At 41.6% G+C, this 22528-nt stretch overlaps 1 protein-coding gene across 1 annotated transcript; it reads left to right on the top strand.

Annotated features, from left to right (window-relative positions):
- The first annotated feature begins 785 nt into the window (after window positions 1-785).
- Window positions 786-17297, top strand: TMEM14A (transmembrane protein 14A). Its single transcript, XM_017849612.1, has 5 exons — window positions 786-949; window positions 6876-6961; window positions 11568-11669; window positions 13826-13913; window positions 16721-17297. The coding sequence occupies exons 2-5, from the start codon at window positions 6892-6894 to the stop codon at window positions 16758-16760; spliced, it is 300 nt and encodes a 99-aa protein (XP_017705101.1). The 5' UTR covers window positions 786-949; window positions 6876-6891; the 3' UTR covers window positions 16761-17297.
- The last annotated feature ends 5231 nt before the right edge of the window (window positions 17298-22528 follow it).

Below are 22528 nucleotides of genomic sequence, written 5' to 3'. Positions count from 1 at the left end.
GGGAGGTTGAGGCTGGAGAATCACTTGAACCCAAGAGGCGGGAGGCAGAGGTTGCAGTGAACTGGGATGGCGCCACTGCACTCCAGCCTGGGCGATCAACTGAGATCCTGTATCAAAAAAAAAAGAAAAAAAAAAAAGTCAATTTAAGGTTCATTCCTGGAATTGAGCAGATCGCCTTGGATTAGGCAAGATTTTAAGTGCTTTCCAACTCTGGAATTTATACCTTTCCCTGTAGATATCTAAGCCCCGCAAATCCTGGGCCCGAAGTTTAAAACTAGGATCCTGATCTCCCAACCACATCTAGATGATCCCATAGTGTAATGAAGGGTGCTTGGGCTTTGAAACCAGGCAAACTTGGATTCTGACCTGGGACAACTAAGTCACTGGACCTCACCGAACCTTAGCTCCCTCCACTGACAATGGGGACAATCTGCTAGAGGGTGTGTAGGAGACCTCGGGTTGCCTTTTAGAGGTTCTGGAAATGTCCCTTGAATGATCAATGGAGTTAACTTAAAAATCTTCGCCTTCTGTAATCTTGGCTACATCCAGATACGCTTCCTGCCAGTCCCGCTCCGTCAGGCGGTTGGCAGGAAACCCCCGCCCTGGCTCCAGGACAGGGCCGAAGGTAGGACAGACGGAGCAACGGGTCCAGCTACCGCCCGGATGTCGCAGTGCAGGGCCTCCTGGCTGCCTGACCTACAGGCTGACCCGATTCAGCCGCAGGGAATGGCCAGGACACAGCCCTGCAAGGCTAGAAGGGACAAAGCGCATGCGCGCGGCAGGGAGGGCGTCTCCGGGAGGGAGCGGCCTCTGCTCAGCGCGAGACTGCTGGGCGCCGGGTGGGACAGCGCTGGCGCGGAGACTGCTTCCGGATTCTAGGTACCGCGCGTGGCGGCAGCTAGCCCCAGACTTCTGTCTTTTCAGCTGCAGTGAGGGCTCGGGGCTGCAGGTGAGCTGTGCATCCCGCAATGGAGACCTTCCTGCTCTGAATTTTCTTACAAAACCGCAGAAATATAAGGGGCGTTGCTTACTGGGCATCCCCTCCCCCGCGCCAAACCTGTATAGCAAACGATGATGCAGAGGACCTTGAGGAGATTTTGCAGGGCATCGGTCTTACCTCCCCGGTATCATTTTTCTCCTCCTCCTCCTGGGAATTTCCCGAGTTTCTGCCTTCTGGTATCCCTAAATATCCCACCTATCCTGCCTCCTACCTTCCTGGAGCTGGGGTGGTGGGGTGGGCTCATGGACCATTGCAAAATGCTTGGCAGGATTTTAACTTTCCCAGCCAGACCCCACTCGAAAATGTGCCTTTTGTGCCCTCCAAGAGCTCACGGGTAGGTAATTGTTATATCTTTAGCGTGTGAAAATGCTTTTTATATAACAGTTGACTGAAAATCTCTTAGTTCTCCAAATTTTGGAGGATTTGGGGCGGTCGGCCTTGTTTTGTACCTAGTATAGTAAATCGTTTTGCTGCATTGCATCCAAGATGCTTTCTAGCCCTTCCAAGGTTTGAGCGTCGCATTTGTGATGAGAGCGTGTGATGTGCTGTGCACATCCTCTCCCACCTTATCCCTTTCATGTTAACACAGCCTCTGGCTTTAATGTGTCCTTCTGGCCTGGCCACATGGCTCCGTCATGGAAAAGGTGATTCTTTTGTCTGAATATTCTCTCTGAGAACAGAATCTTCTTACAAGCATTGGGAGTAGATTTATTTTGCCTCCTTAGAACAGCAGTCACTTCACTAAGGAGATTAAGGAGCTGCCTGTTTCCTGGCAATAAAGCTGTATTGGGTAGGTCAGTTACAGAATGTCTTCAGGCAGAAGCTGTTCCTTTGGTTCACTCACTCATTTATTCATTTAACAAGTATTTTAAGTACCTGCCTTGTGCGCCCTGGGTTTGCCCTTAAGGAGCTTGACTGGCTGAGAGGCGAGAGAATCCCAACCAAGTAAAAGCGTATGGATCCTCAAGAGAAGATCGCAGGAAGAGCTAGGGGGCTCAGGATGGAGTGGAATTAATCTTTCACAACAGCTACTTGGCTTTAGGAGACACTTAGGTCTAGAAGTTACACCTGATAATGAAAGTGCTCTCATAAGCCTCAGATCTGTATGTAATGGTGTTTTCCTGTGTGTTGGGCGTCTCAGACTGAATACATTCCAAACACGTCCCATCATTCCTAACCACCTCCCTCTGCTGTTCCCATGTTCTCTGTCTCAGAGAATAGCATGAGGCTCCCTGACTCCCTGCTTCTCCTAATTGTCTAAGCCAGATACCTAGGGGTGAGTCATCTCTGATTCACCCCTGACTTTCCCTTCCCTCCTCGAATTCAATTCTGCTGATTCTACCTCCTGAACCTCTGAAATCTGTCCACCTTCTCTCCATTCTCATTGCCATTTCTCTAGATAAGCCTACCCTTATCAACTAGGCTTTTGCTTACTTTACTGCAACAGCTTCCTGATGTATCTCCCTGCCTCACTTCACAACCCATCTTCACTACTGCAACTGGGAAGTGCTTGCTGGAATTTAAATCTGATTGTGAGGCTCCCTTCAGTGATCCTTCTCTGCCCTTAGGGCAGAACCAGACTCCCTTTATGGGGCTTATGTGGGTGTACAGCCCTGTCTTTCTCACCAGCTCCCTCTCTTTTCACAAGCCCCTTGCACTTTTCATTTTGAGAACATGCTTTCTTGTGCCATTAGGGCCTTGCACATGCGCTCTCTTCTGCCAGGAACACCCTTCCCTGCCACCCTCTTTGCTTGACTTATGCTCCCCTGTAGGGTAAATGCACCTGACAGCAATAATTAAAGCATACCCTTAGAATGACCCTGTGTGGCAGATGAACCTGAATGTGTTTTCTGAACTAGGGAACCCAGGCCTGCCCAACCCAGAGATTTGTTTCTTGTCTATGAAGAACATCTGAGCCCCTGCCCCACCTGTCCCATAGAACAGGGGCCATATGGGGAATTGAGGCCTTGAAGTTTGAGTTAAATCATGGTTGCCAGGAGGAGGTCATTGAGGGGAGGGTGTTAAGTGAAAATGCTACATAAATTGCATGATGTTTGCAAGCAGTTGTTTTCCTGCCCAGCTCACCGCCGCTGGACTCCCTCCTCTGTATGTAAGCCCCTAATGAAACCCCATGTCTCACTTGCTGGCTCTGGGTCTGTTTTGGCCTCTTGAACCTGTTGCCTTCCTTATTGAGGTTAATAGGGGTTTGGCACAACATCTCTCCAAGGTCCCAGCTGGAACCCTGTGTTATCTGGGCATCCTTCCTTAGGCTCCCAGTCCTTGCTGGGTGCCACTCCTTGTTATGGTACCCACACCTCTCCTCTTAGGGCTCATTCACACATCTGCCTCCTACAGCTGTGTTGTACTGGACCAAGGCCATGTCTAAGCACTTACCATTGCTTCCTGCTGCCTTTCACAAAGAAAATGCTCAATAAATAGCTGTTAAGTTGAATTGAGTACAAATATATGTTACGATACTATGGTATGATTCATTAAGTAAATCATAAATTCACCCTACCTCAGTTTTCTCAGTGTGCTGAAATGGTAATAGCCTTACACACATCAAGCTCAAAATAGATGTAAGGGTGAATGAGAAGAAGAATCATTGTTATTGGAGCAGCTAATATTTGTTGAGTGCTCAGTATGTGCAAGGCACTGTTCTAAGTGCTTTACAGTATTAACTCATTTAATTCTCAGAACAATCCTATAAGGTAGATATTTTTGTTATCCCTATTTTAAAAATGGAGAAACTGAGTTATTGAGTTTCCACAGCTAGTAAGTGGCGGTATCAGGTTTAAAGATAAGCATACTTTAGAGCATATGGTTAGCTCCTTTAGAAAGTAGTAAGTAGGACCAAACATGAGAAGTTCATGGGGCTGAACATTGTAAGTTACCAGATGGAACACAGTGCCCCGTGGTCACAACTTTAAGCTGTGAAGAGCATGTGATTGATCCAGAATTGAAAACTCTGAAGAACATGTTTGGTTTACATATTCACTTTTTTCAGCGGCTCAGTTATCAGAGGTGAAGTTGTATAGAGGTTAGGACTGAGACTTCCCCGAGTCAGAAATCTTTGTTTTGCCATATAACCTTCGGGCATTGCTTGCATTCTCTGTGCGCCAGTTTCCTCATCTGGAAAATGAGGATAATCATGATAGTACATACCACAGGGTGTGGTCATGATTACATGAGTTGATACATGTAAGGCACCTAGAATGCCTTAGAATGGCACCTAGCACATAGTAATTGCTCAAAAACATTATAACCTCTCTATTATTATTATTTGTTTAGCCATCATTCAGTCAGCAAACGGTTTTTGGACCCAGCTTCTCCCTACGTGTAACATCCTACTGTACCACTTCTCAGGCACAGATGAGCTCTCCTGCTTTAGTTCTCCTTCCTGTAGATGCTGAGCATTTTTCACTGTTGCCTCCTTTTTGGTGCTGTCATCTCCTGTGTCTCAGATTCCCTCCCCCATGCCCTTCTTCATAGTAAGTTCTAGTTGATGACTCTGAGATCAGCTCAAAACTCTTCTTTTTTCTTCCTCCTCCTCCTCTTCTTCTTCTTCTTCTTCTTCTTCTTGTTCTTCTTCTTCTTCTTCTTCTTCTTCTTCTTCTTCTAATTCTTCTTCTTCTTCTTCTTCTTCTTCTTCTTTCTTCTTCTTCCTTCTTTCTTCTTCTTTCTTCTTTCTTCTTCTTCCTTTCTTTTTTTTTTGAGACTCCCAGGCTGGAGTCCAGTGGCACAATCTCAGCTCACTGCAACCTCTGTCTCCCAGGTTCAAGGGATTTTCCTATCTCAGCCTCCTGAGTGGCTGGGATTACAGACATGCACCATGATGCCACACCCGGCTAATTTTTTGTATATTTATAGAGACCGGGTTTCACCATGTTGACTACACTGGTCTTGAACTCCTGACCTCAAGTGATCCACCAGCCTCCGCCTTCCAAAGTGCTGGGATTACAGGCGTGAGCCACCTCGTCTGGCCCCTTTTTCTATTCTTCTACATTAATTTGTTACCAATTGCTGTGGGAGATAAAAGGCCCATTAACCTAAATGATAAGCAATGAGAAAATTATAGAAATATGCAAGGAATCTCATGTACCATTCCTTATATTTACAAAGATAATTACCTTCCCTGTGAAGGAAATATGGATGTGAGAAAGCTCAGAAATAAAGGCACCACTAGGAATCTTAGACCTTAAAAAGCTGTATGGAACTCCAGAACTCTTTTCATCTATTCTCCTAACTTGCAGGGAGAGTTCAGGGTGAGGGAGGGGCATGGTCCGAGGCCCAGTAGCCACATCTCTAGCCTGTGGCTGGCACACTATCTCCTGCATCTGAGAGAATTGTGGGCAGGGTTTCAGTGGGACTTCTCACTACTGGGTATGTTTCAGCTGCTGCTATGATGCACAGTAGGATGTCATTGTCATCCATTTAACTTCATGCTGGGGCTATATTGTATTCTCTAGTGATTTGCCATTGATTAAGTGTGGATGTCTCTGCTACCACAGAAGAGCTGTCTTGCAAGGAAACTAATGACAAAGCCATTGTTTAAACTGAATTATTCAATCTCTAAGAAGACATCCATCTGTAAAGAATGGGAGGACTAATATCTACAAACATAAAAGAATTATAAGATGGAGTTGTGGAAGTTAAGGAATTTAGAGGAGGAAGAAGCCATTTGCTCCAGATCACTTTGATAGTACAGGCTAGAGTTAAGGAAGTTAGGAGGTAGTTAATAAGGGTAGAAGTCAGGGGAGAAGATTCAAAGGGAGGTGGGGTACAGGGGATAGTCGGGCTTTTGGAGGTGGACAGGGAGGGAGGACATTTCAGGCAGGAAAGTGAAAAGTGAAGATTGTAGTGTCCCAGTTCAGTGAAGAGACCTGGCTGACCAGAGCAGAAGTTTTATTTGGGGAAGTAGAAAGAATTAAACAGCTGAGAGTATGGAAGATCTTGAAGACAGGCAGAGGAGAATCAGCTTGAGGTATCCCACGGAGTGTGCTTAACAGTGATGAGGATGAAGGGGATAGCAGAGGGTTGGGAGAGGTGAAGTTTGAACCTCTTTTTTCCCTTGAGACAGGGTCTCACTCTGTCACCCAGGCTGTAGTACAGTGGCACAATCACGGCTCATTGCAAACTCAACCTCCCGGGCCCAAGCAGTTCTCCCAACTCAGCATCCCGAGTAGCTGGGACCACAGGTGCATGCCATTACACCCCGCTAATTTTTTATATTTTTACTAGAGAAGGGGTTTTGCCATGTTGCTCAGGTTGGTCTCAAACTCCTGGGCTCAAGCCAAATGCCTGCCTTGGCCTTCCAAAATACTAGGATTACAGGCATGGTGCTCATGCCTGTAACTTCCCTTCTTGAGTAGATTAGAGAAATTAATTTCTGTAATTCTGTGGAATGCCTTTGTATTAGTCGTTCTCACACTGCTCGGTAATTCACTCAGACTCGGTAATTCATGAAGGAAAGAGGTTTAATCAACTCAACCAGGCTGTACAGGAGGTGTGGCTGGGGACGCCTCAGGAAACTTACAGCCATGGTGGAAGGCAAAGGGGAAGCAAGCATATCTTCACATGGCGTCAGGAGTGGGAGAGAGCATGAAGGGGGAAGTGCTACACACTTTCAAACATCCAGATCTTGTGAGAACTTTATCATGAGACAGCACTAGGGGGATGATGCTAAACCATTAGAAACCACCCCCATGATCCAATCACCTCCCACCAGGCCCTACCTCCAACACTCAGGATCACAATTCAACATGGGATTTGGGTGGGGACACACAGCCAAACCATGTAAGCATATCATTTTTAGATACATTCCATACCCAAAACTTTTTATTTTGTATAATCTGTCCTTTCCCCCTTGCTTTAGAATTGCAACCTTGCCAATGGACCTGATCGGTTTTGGTTATGCAGCCCTCGTGACATTTGGAAGCATTTTTGGATATAAGCGGAGAGGTAAGCCTAACCCAAATTTTTATGAAAGGGAATTAGTGGGGGGTTTGGAGGTTGTGCTAGGTCATCTGAGGGTCTGTAAGTAGGATGAGAAGCTAAAGATGCCTTAGAGGTGGCTGAAGACCAGCATGTTATGGAAGGGATTCATGAAAGGAAGAGGCTTCCGTGGGGTTGGGCATAACAGAGTGTTCCAACCTGGGGGTTCTGGGCCTCTTTTCCACCACAAACTCTCACTTCACTTCATTATCAGTTGCATAGTTAATTGATTTAATTTCCCTCAGGACCATTGCTTATTATTAAATGAGGATTTTTTTTTTCTTTACATAATCGTGGTACCAAAAAACTGAGTTCTATTGATCCTGTGTGTTGCAATGAAAGCGTTGTTAAATATTCAATTATCATATCCAAAGTTGTCTTTTCACCTTTGTCCAAAAGAGGGGGGAAAAAAACTGAGGTAATCAATTAAAGGGTTTTATGGAGAAAAGGAAAGGTCAAGATTTTTTATCTTACTTTTATTTTAGAATCATTTATAGTCTTGATGTCTCCTAGTTATGTTTCATATATATATATGTGTGTGTGTATATATATATGTACAACCTTTAATCGTCTTTCTGACAAACTGTCTCTTACATTTTAATGAAATTTTTTAAATGAAATTTTTTATTTCAAAGGGTATTGTATTTGTGGCAGTGGTTGACTTGAATTTGAGTGAAAAAGCCAGGTCTACATGGTTACCAGTTAGCTTCCTTCATTAAAGGCTGCTAAGAAGTCAAAGACCAGAAACACAGTATAGCTCTTATAGCTGGGGGGCTGGCAGGGTAGAAATGACCATCATCTATGATTCCTTAAAACCTATAATTCACCTTGGATTTTTGTTCATTGTTTCTTCCTTAATGTATGTATTAGAGATACGTATTTGAAGGAGAAAAAGATGGTGGCACCAAAGTAAGACCTATAAACCAACTACTCAGAGGTTGATGTTACATAATCTACTTTAAAGAGGACTCGGTTTAAAATGCTGATAAGATTGCTTTTGAAAAAAAAAATTTCATTGTCAAAGACAATGTCTAAATAACTTCTATTACAGAATAGAAAAGAACATCTGGGCATTTTTGCCTGTCTTTATGAGAGGTGGAAAGACAGTGGGCGGAGCAGAAAGAGAGAGAGAGAGAGAGAGAGAAAGTGAGTGTGTGTGTGTGTTGGAATGGAAGGAATCATTTCATTCTAACTCAAGTCTCTTCAGTGTTTACCAGCTGGTGGGAACAAATGAAATTACATTAGCTGTGAGGTCTCTGATTTCAAGGGCTTGCTGTTGTCCACCTGCACAATATGGTTCCTTGGCCTCCTGCAAGAGCCCCCCACTAAGTGATCCTGGAAGCTCCCAAGGGTATTATGGGTTCACAAGGAAGCTCACTTTGTAGTATAGTGTGAGTTAAAAGCATGGGCCACAGAATCATGCATTCCTGCATTCTAGTCTTGACACTACCACTTACTAACACTGATACTCAGGTGAGGTGTTTCAATATCTGGGCCTCAGTTCCTCACCTGTAAATTAATCTGTTAGGATTAAATAAGATGATGCATGGTACACATTTCACATGGTGCCTGGCATAGAATAAAGTTAATATTCTTTTTTTTTTTTTCCTGCTGCTACTGCCCTGCCAGTGGAAGGTCTGTGAACCAATGAGGCATAATACCTTTTTCTAGTTTTGTACTCTAGTTTTGTATTACGTTCTAAGCTGCCAGTGGCCCAAATGTCTTAGAATGTGTCTGTAAGGTGAATTAACTCTCTTTGACTTAGAGCTTCCCTAGGTATGAGTCCTATGTAGCTGGGTCAGGAGACCCTTCTACAGGATAGTTATTGAGAATAATCTTGGGTGGGTGAAAGATGTGATGTTGAAATGGTGTTTGGTGGGAGGACATGGATGTATCTAAATCCTAAACTAGACCAGCTGTGAGACACAAGTTGGGTTAAAGGGAGAAGCTGATAGATTTTTATTTTGGTGGGGGTACAGTGGGGAGAGAGGGGAGCCAGTGGCGGGACACAGGATGCTGACCACTGTGCTTGCCTAGGCTCACCCCTCCTCCCAGGTAGGTCTCCAGAGAGGTGGATGATCAGGAAGACACTATGATATGGAGGCCCTTCTTAGGCCAGGTAACACTGAGTGCCCAGAGTGAAAGAGGGCCAGATGGCATTCCTGCCTTCTCCCCCGCTAGGGCTGAACCAGACCTTACACCTTTCTACTCCAGTTGAAGGGAAGGGCACTGACACGGCCATCCCTCCAGAGAGGCTCAGGTGTGCTTGCTGGGCAGGCTGCTATTCTGAGGACCACAAGAGCACCTGCAGGGAAGCTCCCAGAGGCATCTTTCAACTCCTTTTAAAACTCCTCTTCCACGACTGCCCCACCCAGATCAGGCCTCCCAGGAAGTGGGAAGGAAAGAGTGTAGAGCTGCTTTTCTTGTAGCCCCCACTGTGGGGTACTGAGCTTGTTCTCAGGATCTTTGCTTCCTTCCAATAGCGTGGCTTTCTTGTCAAACAGCTCACAGTACTGCCACCTTCCTCAGGCAAGATGAAATTTCTCAAGAACCTTCCTGGTTCTTGGTGCTGGTGAGCGTGCCCCTGCTGTTTGCTGTCTGATCTCATCAAGACTGAAGTGTAGACACTGCCACTTTCTCCACATACTTAAGTGTGTGTGTATGGTGGTGGTGGGGAGCACAGTTAAGAAATCTTCAGGGTATACAGAAAAGAGCATCATAGAATCTCTAGGTGGGAAGACACCTTAATGGTCACCTAGTTGTGCATTTCAGAAAATGTTTTAATCTCTTTAACAATATCCTTATCTTGTATCTTCTGCTTGAATATGACCCATAACAGGGATGCATTAAATCAGTATTTATCAAGTGCTCCTATGTACCTGGCCCTGTGTCTCACCCTGGGGAAACAGCAATGAGCAAAAAGAATGGCGCTCACAAGTGAGTAAGGGCAGACTGACATTCAATCCATGAACAGCATGTGAACGTACGATCAGGAATAGTGGAAGACTATGATGGGGGCCCTCGTTCAGAATGGTGGGTCAGAGAAGTCAACACTTAAGCAGACATCTGAAGGTGAGCTGCACTTGGCCAAGTGAAGTGCAGAGACAAATAGTCTGCACAAGGAACAGTATGTCTAAAAGCCATGAGGAATAGAGTTTGGTATATTCAAAGAACTGAAAGAAGGCCAGGGTTCCCATAAAATAGCAAACTGGATTTTTTTCCTAAGAGTTTTGGGAAGCACTAAGGGTTTTTAATTAGGAGAGTGACCTGTCCAGATGCGTGTTTTTAAAAGATCATCTTACTGTGTTTGAAGAATAGCTTTTGGAGGAAACAATGTATAATTTAACATTATCTCCAACTGTAACATTCCAAGCCATTATATGTATATATGGCATGGATGACGAACCCTGTTTTACAGCTGCTAAAACTCAGACAGGCTAAGTGACTTAGCCAGAGTCCTTTAGCCAGCAAGTGAAAGAATTAGGACTAGAACCTAACGTGTTTGTCTTCTCTTTCAGGATGCTGCTCTGGTGTGTGTGTGTGTGTGTGTGTGTGTGTGTGTGTTGTGTGTGTGTTGTGTTTGTGTGTGTGGGATGTGTGTGTTGTGTGTGGTGTGTGTGGGATGTGTGTGTTGTGCATTGTGTGTGTGTTGGGTGTGTGTTTTTTGTGTGTTGTGTTTATGTGTTGTGTGTGTGTGTGTTGGGTGTGTACGCATGTATGTGCTGCAGTGGTTCTTAACCCTGGCTGCACATTTGAATTTCCAATGGATATTTTAAAAATAGAGATACTTTGACCCTACCCCCCCAAGGGATTTTAACCCAATAGATTCTAAATAGGGTGAGTTCCATGAAGCAAAGATTGTGTGTGTCTTATTTATAGTGTCACTGGCATGTAACCCACTGTCCAGTGCACAGAAAGTGCTTGGTGTTTGTCACAGTGCTCTGGGGCGGGTGTATGGGTTGGGAGCTGGGAGTGTACTGGTGGGGTGAGTGCATGGGATAGGGACTGGGTAGCTGGGGTCAGTGCTCTGGTTCTTCCTCTTTCTTGGTAGGGCCTCCATTAGTCCTTGAGTCCTGACATCTTGAGGCTTGAAGGTTTGTAAATTATTCAGGATGGAACTATTACTTGGTTTGTATAGCACTTCTGTCTTTACCTCTATAAACTAAAAATACCTTTGCATCTTAGTTTTTATCATCACAACCTCACTGTAGAAAGGAGGCAAGGAGAATAGAAAAAATTAAAAAAGAAGGGCTTAGGAAGTTAAATAATTGCCCAACATCATGCAATGTCCAAGCCGCTAGCACAAGGCAGATTTTCTTATTCCCCCAAGTGACATCTAACCGCCTGCACTGCTGCACCCACAGGGCTCCTCTCCCTTGCATTTGGGTTCAGCAGGAAACAGTCATCTCCTAGAAAGTATCCATGAAGAGGCCTGTTCTTCATTTGGCTTTGGCCATTACTGTGCCCAAGTAGGAATACATTTGAAGGTGCCTGTATCATACTAGAAGTAATGGAATGAATTCCTTTCATTTCGGGATTCTCTTTGTGAGCCCATATTTTTTTTCCCGCCTAGGTGGTGTTCTATCTTTGATTGCTGGTCTTTTTGTTGGATGTTTGGCTGGCTATGGAGCTTACCGTGTCTCCAATGACAAACGAGATGTAAAAGTGTCACTGTGTAAGTAAGGCATTTTTTCCTGGTTACAGAGACTCAAACATTGGAGGTGATCTTTTTGATACCCTATGGTAGATACACTAGAACATATTTAGTCAAATGGCAAATGGCCATATGCATGTGTTGAGGCTGAATACAACACTTACTCCTTTCTAGAAAGACCTGATAAAAAATGATATTACTGCTACCAGGCCTTCCAACTCAGAAGAATATTTCTATAAAACCTGTTACCTGAAAATTGAATTAGGAAAATCAAGGAATCATTTTCAGATTTTCTGCTAACTCTCCCAAATGCATATTTAGCATAGTTTTCACATTGCTGTGAGATTAACTAAAAAAGAGACAGCCTTGCATTATTTCATTTAATTCACAAACAGCTTTTAGATTCTGCACTGCCTTAAGACTTAACCTAAAAAAGCAAGGCAGATACTTTTTTAGCTTCTTCCCTTGTTAAGCTTAGTGGGAGAATAGCCACAGAAAAAATGGAAACCTGTGTGTTTAAAGTCACCAGGACACTTGACTTTCATCTCACTTGAAAGAGATATACAGTGAAGGTTTAGAAAACTATGCCAAGGACAGACATTTTCTCTAGTTGATTTATTATTCAAAGTGCCTTGGTCTTGTATGGAAAAAAATATAAATGAAGACAAAATTGTTCTATATTTGAAGGAGAGAGAGATTTGGGTTTTTTTTTTTCTTTAGTCATTTTTATAAGGGGTAGGGATATTTTAGTAATGAGGTTATGTTACATGTATCGGCCAGATATAGTGATACTAGGATTTTTATTGATGTGCATTTAAATAGTTCACAAGTACTTATTGTCAGTCATTTTATTTTTTATGTCAATAAACAGTTTTCTTTGAAAGCTGTTTTAAACTGTGGCATTGATGTCCTAATCTCTTACATAAAACTACCTCTCCCTTCATAGGTACAGCTCTAAAAAGGCTGACATGATGCTTCTGAATAAAATACTATTGCTTAGACTATTTAGTCTCCAGGCATCAAATTCTCCAAAATGGAATGCTACAAAACAAAACCAGTCAGCCTTCTTTTAAGTATTTTTTTTATTAATCAGATCTTACTTGTAAAAGATACATTAACTATTTTCTTTATGTTCAGTTAACTGAACATTATTGAGTGTGTCCTGTGGGTCCAAGTGTACTACTTAGTGTTTCTGAGGGAAGTTGAATAAAGCTCAGTGCTAGCCTTCAAGGCGTGTTCTGTGAATAGAAATTTAGGTTAGAAAAAGACTTTCTTAGCTGGGCGTGGTGGCTCATGCCTGTAATCTCAGCACTTTGGGAGGCCAAGGCCAGTGGATCACTTGAGACCAGGAGTTCAAGACCAGCCTGGGCAACATAGCAAGACCCTGTCTCTACTAAAAATACAAAAATTAACTGGATGTGGTTGTGCGTAGCTGTAATCTCAGCTACTCGGGAGGCTGAGGCAGGAGAATTGCGTGAACGCGGAAGGTGGAGGTTGCTGTGAGCTGGGATCATGCCACTGTATTCCAGCCTGGGTGACAGAGCAAGACTCTGTCTCAACAACAACAACAAAAAAAAAAAAAAAAAAAAAAAAAAAAAGAAAAGAAAAGAAAAGTCTTTCTCTTTTGAAGATATTTCAGGAATTGATTTTAACATGTTTGTTTACCCAGAAACCTTTTTGATGAGGTAGATTATGAAGTGTTTTTTTTTGTTTGTTTGTTTTTTGTTGTTTTGAGACAGAGTTTCATTCTTGTTCCCCAGTCTAGAGTGCAATGGCACAATCTCAGTTCACTGCAACCTCCACCTCCCTGGTTCAAGCGATTCTCCTGCCTCAGCCTCCCAAGTAGCTGGGATTACAGGCATGTGCCATCACGCCCTGCTAAATTTTTTTGTAGTTTTAGTAGAGACGAGGTTTCTCCACGTTGGTCAGGCTGGCCTCGAACTCCCACCATCCAGTGATCCGCCCACCTCTGCCTCCCAAAGTGCTGGGATTATAGGCTTGAGCCACCAGCCCATGAAGTGTTTTAATAGAGCACTTTATCTTTTCAAGACAATGGCAACTCAGTACCTATCCATAATAGTTGTAATGTTAGAAAGCTTTAAATGGTACCCACTGTTTTCCCACAAGCATGGATAACATGTTTGAAACTCTGGTTTATGAATTAGTTTGGTTTTCAGTTACAGCTTTCTTCCTGGCTACCATAATGGGTGTGAGATTTAAGAGGTCCAAGAAAATAATGCCTACTGGTCTGGTTGCAGGTTTGAGGTAAGTAAAGCTATTTTGATCAATACTTTCCTCTGCTATTGTTTTGAAGTGCTGAATTTTTGGGAAACATCAATTTTAATTCGAAAGATCAAAGTCCTTTTTGTTACAGTAAGCATGACAGTAAAAACCTTAAGATAGCATGGATTCAGTGGGTCTTTGATATTGATGTACCCATGAACATTCTTACTGGTTATGCGTAATGCTGCTGTAGTATTGAGTCACAAGCCTTTTTCAGAAGAAAGAGCTAAACTCAGCCTCATTTTTCCTCAAGATTCACCCATCTGCGACAGTAAATGTGTTCATTTAAATCTAATACTCAGTCCCTTTTAGAAAGTTTGACAGAGTGACAATGTGATACAGTTATTTCAAGTTTTTAAGGGAGAGAAATTTAATATTTTAAGAGTTTTAAGAGAGAGGTTTTAATATTTTTTAAAAGATAAACAGAGAGCCTCAAGTTTCTCTTAATTTGATCCCGTAATCACCTCTAATATGAACATAGTTTGAGGTAGTTTTTTTCTAAAGCAAAGTTTTAACTGTTTTCTAATTGTCAAGCACTGTTTTCATTAAAAGTGTCTAATGAATCATGATACAAGCTTCCATTTGCTGTGTCTATTTTCTATATATTTGGTATTTTTTGAAAATTCCGAATACTCATGTTTCAAGTAAGCTTAAACTTCTATCCATGAGATTAAGCATATTACCAAATAAAATTTAGAGATAACATTTAAAAAATTTCTCCGGAAAGTTGGCTTTATATGTTGAAAGCTATAAACATGTTTATTTCCTTTGATAGACATTTTCACTTTTTGGAATTTATTCCAAAGCAGTGAGATATGCACAAAGACTGATGTTCATTGTAACTTTATTTCCAATGAAAACACGATAGACTGAAAAATTAGGAACAACCTAACAGTTCACCGGTAAGGAGATGTTTGAATAAATGTTTTGTCCATTTAATGGAATATTGAGTGAGCATTACATTTTTATATTTTCTTTTTTTTTTTTTTTTTTTTTTTTTTTTTTTTTTTTGAGACAGAGTCTCGCTCTGTCGCCTGGGCTGGAGTGCAGTGGCCGGATCTCAGCTCACTGCAACCTCCGCCTCCCAGGTTTACGCCATTCTCCTGCCTCAGCCTCCCAAGTAGCTGGGACTACAGGCGCCTGCCACCTCGCCCGGCTAGTTTTTTGTATTTTTTAGTAGAGACGGGGTTTCACCGTGTTAGCCAGGATGGTCTCGATCTCCTGACCTCGTGATCCACCCGTCTCGGCCTCCCAAAGTGCTGGGATTACAGGCTTGAGCCACTGCGCCCGGCCACATTTTTATATTTTCAAAAATGATTTGGTGGCATTGGAAAATCTTATTGACATAAGTAAGGTATAAAAACAGGATAAAAAACAGCCAAATATAGTGTGATTTAAAAATGTTTGTGTATAAAAAAACAGGAAGGAAATACTTCAAACTGTTAGTAGTGTTTTTCTGTGGGTGGTAGCGTGATGAATAATTTTAATGTTCCTCTTTCTACTTCAGTCACACTACTACTTTTTCCACTCTAGTCACACTAGAATTCTAGTGTGACTAGAATTTTCAGGGAGGGGAGCAGGAGTGTAATTACAAAAGACAGCTTTCCAGTTATAGCCCTGTTCTAAAAGTGATACTTGGTGGTGGGAAGAATCAGANCGTCTCGGCCTCCCAAAGTGCTGGGATTACAGGCTTGAGCCACTGCGCCCGGCCACATTTTTATATTTTCAAAAATGATTTGGTGGCATTGGAAAATCTTATTGACATAAGTAAGGTATAAAACAGGATAAAAAACAGCCAAATATAGTGTGATTTAAAATGTTTGTGTATAAAAAAACAGGAAGGAAATACTTCAAACTGTTAGTAGTGTTTTCTGTGGGTGGTAGCGTGATGAATAATTTTAATGTTCCTCTTTCTACTTCAGTCACACTACTACTTTTCCACTCTAGTCACACTAGAATTCTAGTGTGACTAGAATTTTCAGGGAGGGGAGCAGGAGTGTAATTACAAAAGACAGCTTTCCAGTTATAGCCCTGTTCTAAAAGTGATACTTGGTGGTGGGAAGAATCAGAAGTACAGTTTATGGGCTGGGTGTGGTGGCTCACACCCGTAATCCCAGCACTTTGGGAGGCTGAGGTGGACGGGTCACTTAAGGTCAGGAGCTCAAGGTCAGGACCTCAAGACCAGCCTAGCCAACATGGCACAACCCCATCTCTACAAAAATTAGCCGAGTGTGGTGGCAGGCACCTGTAATCCCAGCTACTTGGGAGGCTGAGGCAGAATTGCTTGAGCTCAGGAGGTGGAGGTTTCAGTGAACCAAGATTGCGTCAGTACACTCCAGCCTGGGTGACACAGTGAGACTCCATCAGACAAAAAAAAAAAAAAAAAAAAAAAGTAGGGTTTATGCATCCAGAAGAAGGCCTCAGTTAATAGAAAGTAGCTGAGATTAAATTAGTAACTAGTAACTCCCCCAAGTTGGTCCTTGATTATTTTTTCAAGTTGCTTTATTTTACTAGCTTTTGAAAGTTTGTTTCTTCCCAAACCTTTGTCTTATAAACCCTCATCCAAGTTTCAGGACAGCAGGTTCTGATTTTTCCTTATTCATTTAGTGAACATTTTAAAGTGGCTAATTCAGTTATGTCTGGGATGTTTTAATCCTCCAAGGGGTTGAACTGGGAGAGTCCCCAAGCCGAGATTAGTAACACCAATGGGTAGGCGAGTGCATGGCCCTTTCTGTCTTATGCCAGATAAAAGTGACTCTCCCTTTGTCTTTGTTTTATTTTAAATCCAGCCTCATGATGATCCTGAGACTTGTCTTGTTGCTGCTCTAAGCATCTGGAGGAACAGAAAACTAAGTTCATGTCATCCTGCTGTAATGGGCAGAGCATATTTTTTTGTATTTAAAAGATAAACTTCAATATGGAATGCTAGAAACACAAATAGCACTGTCACCTCTAATATGAACATTACTTTGAGGTAGTTTTTTTCTAAAGCAAAGTTTTAACTGTTTTCTAATTGTCAAGCACTGTTTTCATTAAAAGTGTCTAATGAATCATGATACGAGCTTCCATTTGCTGTGTCTATTTTCTATATATTTGGTATTTTTTGAAAATTCCGAATACTCATGTTTCAAGTAAGCTTAAACTACAACTTGTCACATAAAGCAGTTCTTAAGTGGAGTTCACAGAATGCTAATGTATCTATTTGTCATTTGTGTTATATTTGAAATTATTAGAAATTATACTTTTTCCATTTTAATTGTATTGCTGCCAGTGCTATTTTTTTCTTTAAAAAAATTTATTCTTAGCACACTCTTACGTCCTAACAGAATGTATTCAGTATTCAAATAAAAGACATTTTGGTTCAAACCTGTTTCTTTCATGTTAGTTTTTCCTCTAAATACTCAAATCATCTTTGACATTTAAATGTTCAATTATTAACGAAAAGGTTTGAGAAGGAGGGTTTATTTAAACCAACACTCTACTTCCTCAGGAGTAGATATTTTTTCTCTCTTAAAGAGGAACAATTCTGAAACAAAACCGATTTTGTTTCAAATTACCCCTTTATTTTTAGGCATAGTTATAACTTTTAATGTCCAAGGCACTTTTAGGGCCCAAATTGAACATCAGGAAAGGGTCATTCTCAGAGGGACCCAACCCTCATTTTTATAAGCAAATTTCCTTCAAATAAGGCTGTAAATTATGACTTTGAGTCAAAATTGATCAAATACAAAATGAAATGTAAGTTTGGAGGAGGTGGTCACTAAGGTCCATTCCAGGCCGTAGACTTCATGATGTTTTGACACTTCAGCAGAGACCAGAGTACAGGTTCCAACTTTATTAGTTGTATGACATTGGGCAAGTTACGTTGCTTCTTTAAGATATAGTTGCTTCATCTGTAAATGAGGAAATAATTTATTCTTATTTACAGATGAAGCAACCACATAGTATCTTGTGGAGTTATTATGAAGATTAAATGGACTAATGCATGCAAATTGTATAGCACGGCACTTGACACTCAGTAAAGGTGAGCCATTATTATTTTTAGCACTGTTCTTAGTGCAGTTACAGTCCCATTTTTAGTTACGAGGAGTCTGTGCTTCATAGTATTTTACAACAAAAGCTTCATGCATTAGTTTACCACATGGTGGTGGTAAACATTCACTCTGTTGTCAGTATTTGTATGATAAAAGATCTTAAATTACATGCTGATTACAAAAGAATATATTATCTTTGAAATACTTTTGAAGGAAACAATATGGGGAAAACCTGGGGATGTAGAATATTCACAGTTTGATCCAGTTGGAGCTAGGAACTCACCAAGTGTAATTAAGGGAAAAGTCTAACTGAGGAAGTTAGGGTATCTGTCATCTATGCCAAATACATAAGTATCAACGAGATAATCTATGTTACATGATTAGGCTCTAAAATTGTTGATCATGATAAATATATTCAAATATATGTATTAAATCATTTAATGAGGACTATTGTTATTCAACCCAAAAAGGATAGATTAACCCAGCATGGCAGTTGAGTTTGAAAACTTATCTGGTTCTTTTTTCTTTGTTTTACCAAGCCCTAACATTTTCATCATCTTTTCCTAGACTTACCAATATTATAATCAATGCACCTGGAGGTGAAGAGCATTGATAACTAAAGAAGGCATCCACCCTGACTAAGTGCAAGCTTTAAGACAGCATTTTACAGATGTTAAAAATGCAGAGACATGAATGCTGAAGCATTATGTTTAAAACAATTTTTTAACTTTCAGAATACTGCACAGAATTCTAACCTTATAAACAGCCCTGAGCCCCAGGACTGTCCAGTGTATTTTAGAAATAATATCCATCCCCTCTCCCCCAGCTCTCTCATTAGTGTGGGATTTCCTCCTTTAGAATCTTATTTATTAGGCCCTATTTTAAAGCAGGTAACTGAAATTCTATCAGCACCAGAACCACAGATAGTGCCAGGGTGAGACGAAGGAGAGCAGATTTGTCGTATAACTGCAAGTGTGGGAAGAATTTTGAGCTTTCACAAAGGGTTTGGAGATCTTTATTGATAAAATTCTTTGTCTATTTTAGTATTGTTTGTTTTCTCCCCTTGATCCATGTCATAAAGCAGGACAGGAGTTGGTTGCTTACTTTCTCACAGACAGGGAAGAATCTTGTAGTGGCTTTTTCAAGGATGTGTGCAAGATTCATCTCCTCTTCAGGCAGAGAGAGTGGCAAGAACATAATCATGTCACTCAGGTCCTTCAGGCCTTCTACATACATATCAATCCTAGAAAAAGGATGGTAATTCAAAAAAGAGTTACAGATAAAGGGAACTCTCATTTCACAGGCCAAAGAAACATTTTAAGTAGTGCCTCAGTTTCACCTGCTTAGTTCTCAAGTGTTCTCATGGAGCATTGTTCCAGGAGCTAAAGCCAAGCGTTTTCAGCAGCCTACTGTTCCTTTAGATCCAACTGAGAGATAGAAAAGTTGTAGGATCAAAGTGTGTGAGCAATTATATGTATGTGACCGTCAATTATGTAACAGTAGTGTTAATAAAATACATACACACAAAGTATTAAAATAATCCCAAAGCAGCAAATTGGGCAAATATCATTTATGGCTATTTAGTTGTTGTAATAATAGTGAGATCACCCATGCTGCTACCGGTGATGCATGTGGAAGAAGAGGTAATAAGGACCTCCGCACTGCCAAACACATCTCCATCTGGATTGAAGGTTCTCAAACAACGTAGAGCAGTTTCATAGAACACAAAACTTACACAAGTTCCCACTTGCCGCCACCCACATCTCTGTGCCAGAATGTATGGAAACATGGATGTTATATTTGACAAGATACCATGACATAGTGAGACTACTGGTGTGGGCCTTGGGAAACTTTGGTCTGGGTCCAAGATGAGTCTCTTAATCTTTTTGAACCACAGTTCCTTTAACCTACAATAGCAGTGCATGTCTTAAAATGGCCTCAGATTCTTTGCTACTTCTCCGATTTAGAGTAAGTTTCATTCTCCCCTTGAATCTGAGTGGGCCTCAGAGACTTGTTTGGTCAACAGAATGTGAGGAAGTAATGTCCTTAGACTTGTATATCTAGGACATAAGTCTCACAGCTTCCACTGGGTCCTCTTGGAACATTTGCTCAGAGGCCAACCAGCTACTATGTACAAAGTCCAACTACACTGAGAACCTCATGCCGTGTGGAAGCCCAAGCTAGTCCTGTGAAGAAGGCATGTGGAGAGAGTCAGATGCCCCATTAGGCCCATATAGTCCAGCTGTATGGCAGATGTACTTGATAGCAATACCCTGAAAATGGTCCTATGGTCTAAGAAGAATTTGTGTTTGGAGTTCCAAGCTAAGGAATCCAGGAGTGGCCCACCTAGAGATTCATTCCTTATCTATGAGGAGCATCTGAACCCCTGGCCCATCCCGTGGAATGCAGGCCATGCAAGGGATTGAGGCCCTTTGTTCTGGATTACATAAAGGTTGCCAGGTGGAGGTTGCAAGGGAGAGGGTGCTAAGTGAAAGTGCCATATAACCAGCATGCTTTTTACAATGGTAGTTGTTCTCCTGTCCAGCCTGCCACCACTGGACAGTGTTGTATGTAAGTCCCCTCAATAAATCCCAAGTCTTGTTTGCTGGCTCTAGGTCTCTTCTTTAGACTCTCATACATGGTGCCATCCCTATTGAAGTCAATAGGGATCTGGCATGACACCGGCTCTCCCAATCCAAGTGCCAGACACTTGAGTAAGGCACTCCATGAGAGACTTGGAGAGAACCACCCGGCTGAGCCCTGTCAACTCAGCACCATGAGAGATCACATTCTATAGCAACAGATAACCAGGAGAGTACTGTTCTGAGCATTAGGATTGTTGTGGGTTTATATGGTTGAAAGAGTTTTGAAATACAAAGTTTGTAACATGTACAAGGTTTTATCATAATAATATACCAATGAAAGCACTAATAGTAAGTAATTCATTTTCAGTTTATATGAAAGATCTATTTAAAAACTGTTTTTCATTAAAAGGAACCAGAGCTTCTTAGAGAAATGACTAAGCCCAGGTCTGGAGCAGGAGATGTTCAGAATTAATTGGGATTATCATCTTATACCAGATAATAAGGAAGTTATCAGAGACCACTAGGGTCAGACTAAAAATTCCCATTGGCTCCCATTGGCCAAAGGTGGGACAATTTGAGCATAAATAAGAATGATACCTGAAGTTAATTGAAACACATCAAAGATGTTTTGAATTGATGAGTTCATAATGATATGAAAACAACACTAATTAACAGGTCACTGCAAATGAACCAACTCATTATTTGGAAATAGTAAACAAAGGGAAAGAATCAAGCATCAGTCTTGGAAACTATATGTCCAAGTAACCACAGAGTAGAAGAAAGGACGTTTTTTCTTTTTCTTTTTCTTTTTTTTTTTATTTGCGACAGAGTCTCACTCTGTTGACCAGGCTGGAGTGCAGTGGCACAGTCTCAGCTCACTGCAACTTCTGCCTCCTGGGTTCAAGTGACTCAGCCTCCCAATTAGCTGGTATTACAGGCGAGCACCACCACACCCAGCTAATTTTTGTATTTTTAGTAGAGACAGGGTTTTGCCATATTGGCCAGACTAGTCTCAAACTCCTGGCCTCATGTGATCCACCTGCCTCTGCCTCCCAAAGTGCTGGGATAACAGGCATGAACCACCGTTCCTGGCCCTTGTTTTTCTTTTTTGATGTTTCATTTTGCTTGTTAGCGCCTTTCTTGTGTTAGCAGAAACTTTATAGAAATATTTCGGGCCGAGCACAGTGGCCTTGTAATCCCAGCATGTTGGGAGGCTGAGGCAGGTGGATCACGAGGTCAGGAGTTCAAGACCAGCCTGGCCATCATGGTAAAACCCCGTCTCTACTAAAAATACAAAAATTAGCTGGGCGCAGTGACATGTGCCTGTAATCCCAGCTACTCGGGAGGCTGAGGCAGGAGAATTGCTTGAACCAGGACCTGGGAGGCAGAAGTTGCAGTGAGCCAAGATTGTGCCACTGCACTACAGCCTGGGTTACACAGTGACTCCATCTCAAAAAAAGAAAACAAAAGAAAAAGAAATATTTCAGATAATAGATGCAGAAGGAATGTTAGCACAGAACACCAGTGGCTACTGATATCATAAAGAATAGACAAGCAGATATTTTATGTTTCCTAACAGAGGAACACAACAACACCAAAAGTAGCCTTGCAAAAACCACTAGAACCTGAATTTGATAAAGCCTCTAAACCCAACTACCAATTTATAAAAATACAGAGACAGGGGAACATGTTAGACTACACTGCAGGGAGACTTCAGGAGAAATTTGGTTTCTAAGTCAGTGAGAAACTATTAGAAAGCAAGAGAAAGCTTTTGTTGAGATTTAAAATACAAGATCAATTTTAAAATTTTACTACATTGAAATGTTTAAAGCTAAGTTTCTGAAAACATGCATTTTTGAAATAAAACAATGGCTTCAGAAATTTATTTAAAACACATCTCATTTAGTAAAGATGGATTATTTGTTGTTTACCAATTAATGGTTTTCTAATTCTGTGCAATAATTTGCAATTTAAGGTT

This window comes from Rhinopithecus bieti, unplaced genomic scaffold (genome assembly GCF_001698545.2).
Source record: "Rhinopithecus bieti isolate Rb0 unplaced genomic scaffold, ASM169854v2 scaffold_31531, whole genome shotgun sequence".
Classification (NCBI taxonomy): Eukaryota; Metazoa; Chordata; class Mammalia; order Primates; family Cercopithecidae; genus Rhinopithecus; species Rhinopithecus bieti.
The sequence above is the reverse complement of the archived record's forward strand: the minus strand, read 5'-3'. Positions and strand labels throughout refer to the sequence as shown.

Excerpts from the sequence above, each read along its gene's own strand:
- TMEM14A (XM_017849612.1), top strand. The coding sequence starts at position 6,892 with ATGGACCTGATCGGTTTTGGTTATGCAGCCCTCGTGACATTTGGAAGC. Across the intron at positions 6,962-11,567 it reads TTTTGGATATAAGCGGAGAG|GTGGTGTTCTATCTTTGATT; the intron begins GTAAGCCTAACC and ends TTTCCCGCCTAG. Across the intron at positions 13,914-16,720 it reads GGTCTGGTTGCAGGTTTGAG|CCTCATGATGATCCTGAGAC; the intron begins GTAAGTAAAGCT and ends TTTTAAATCCAG.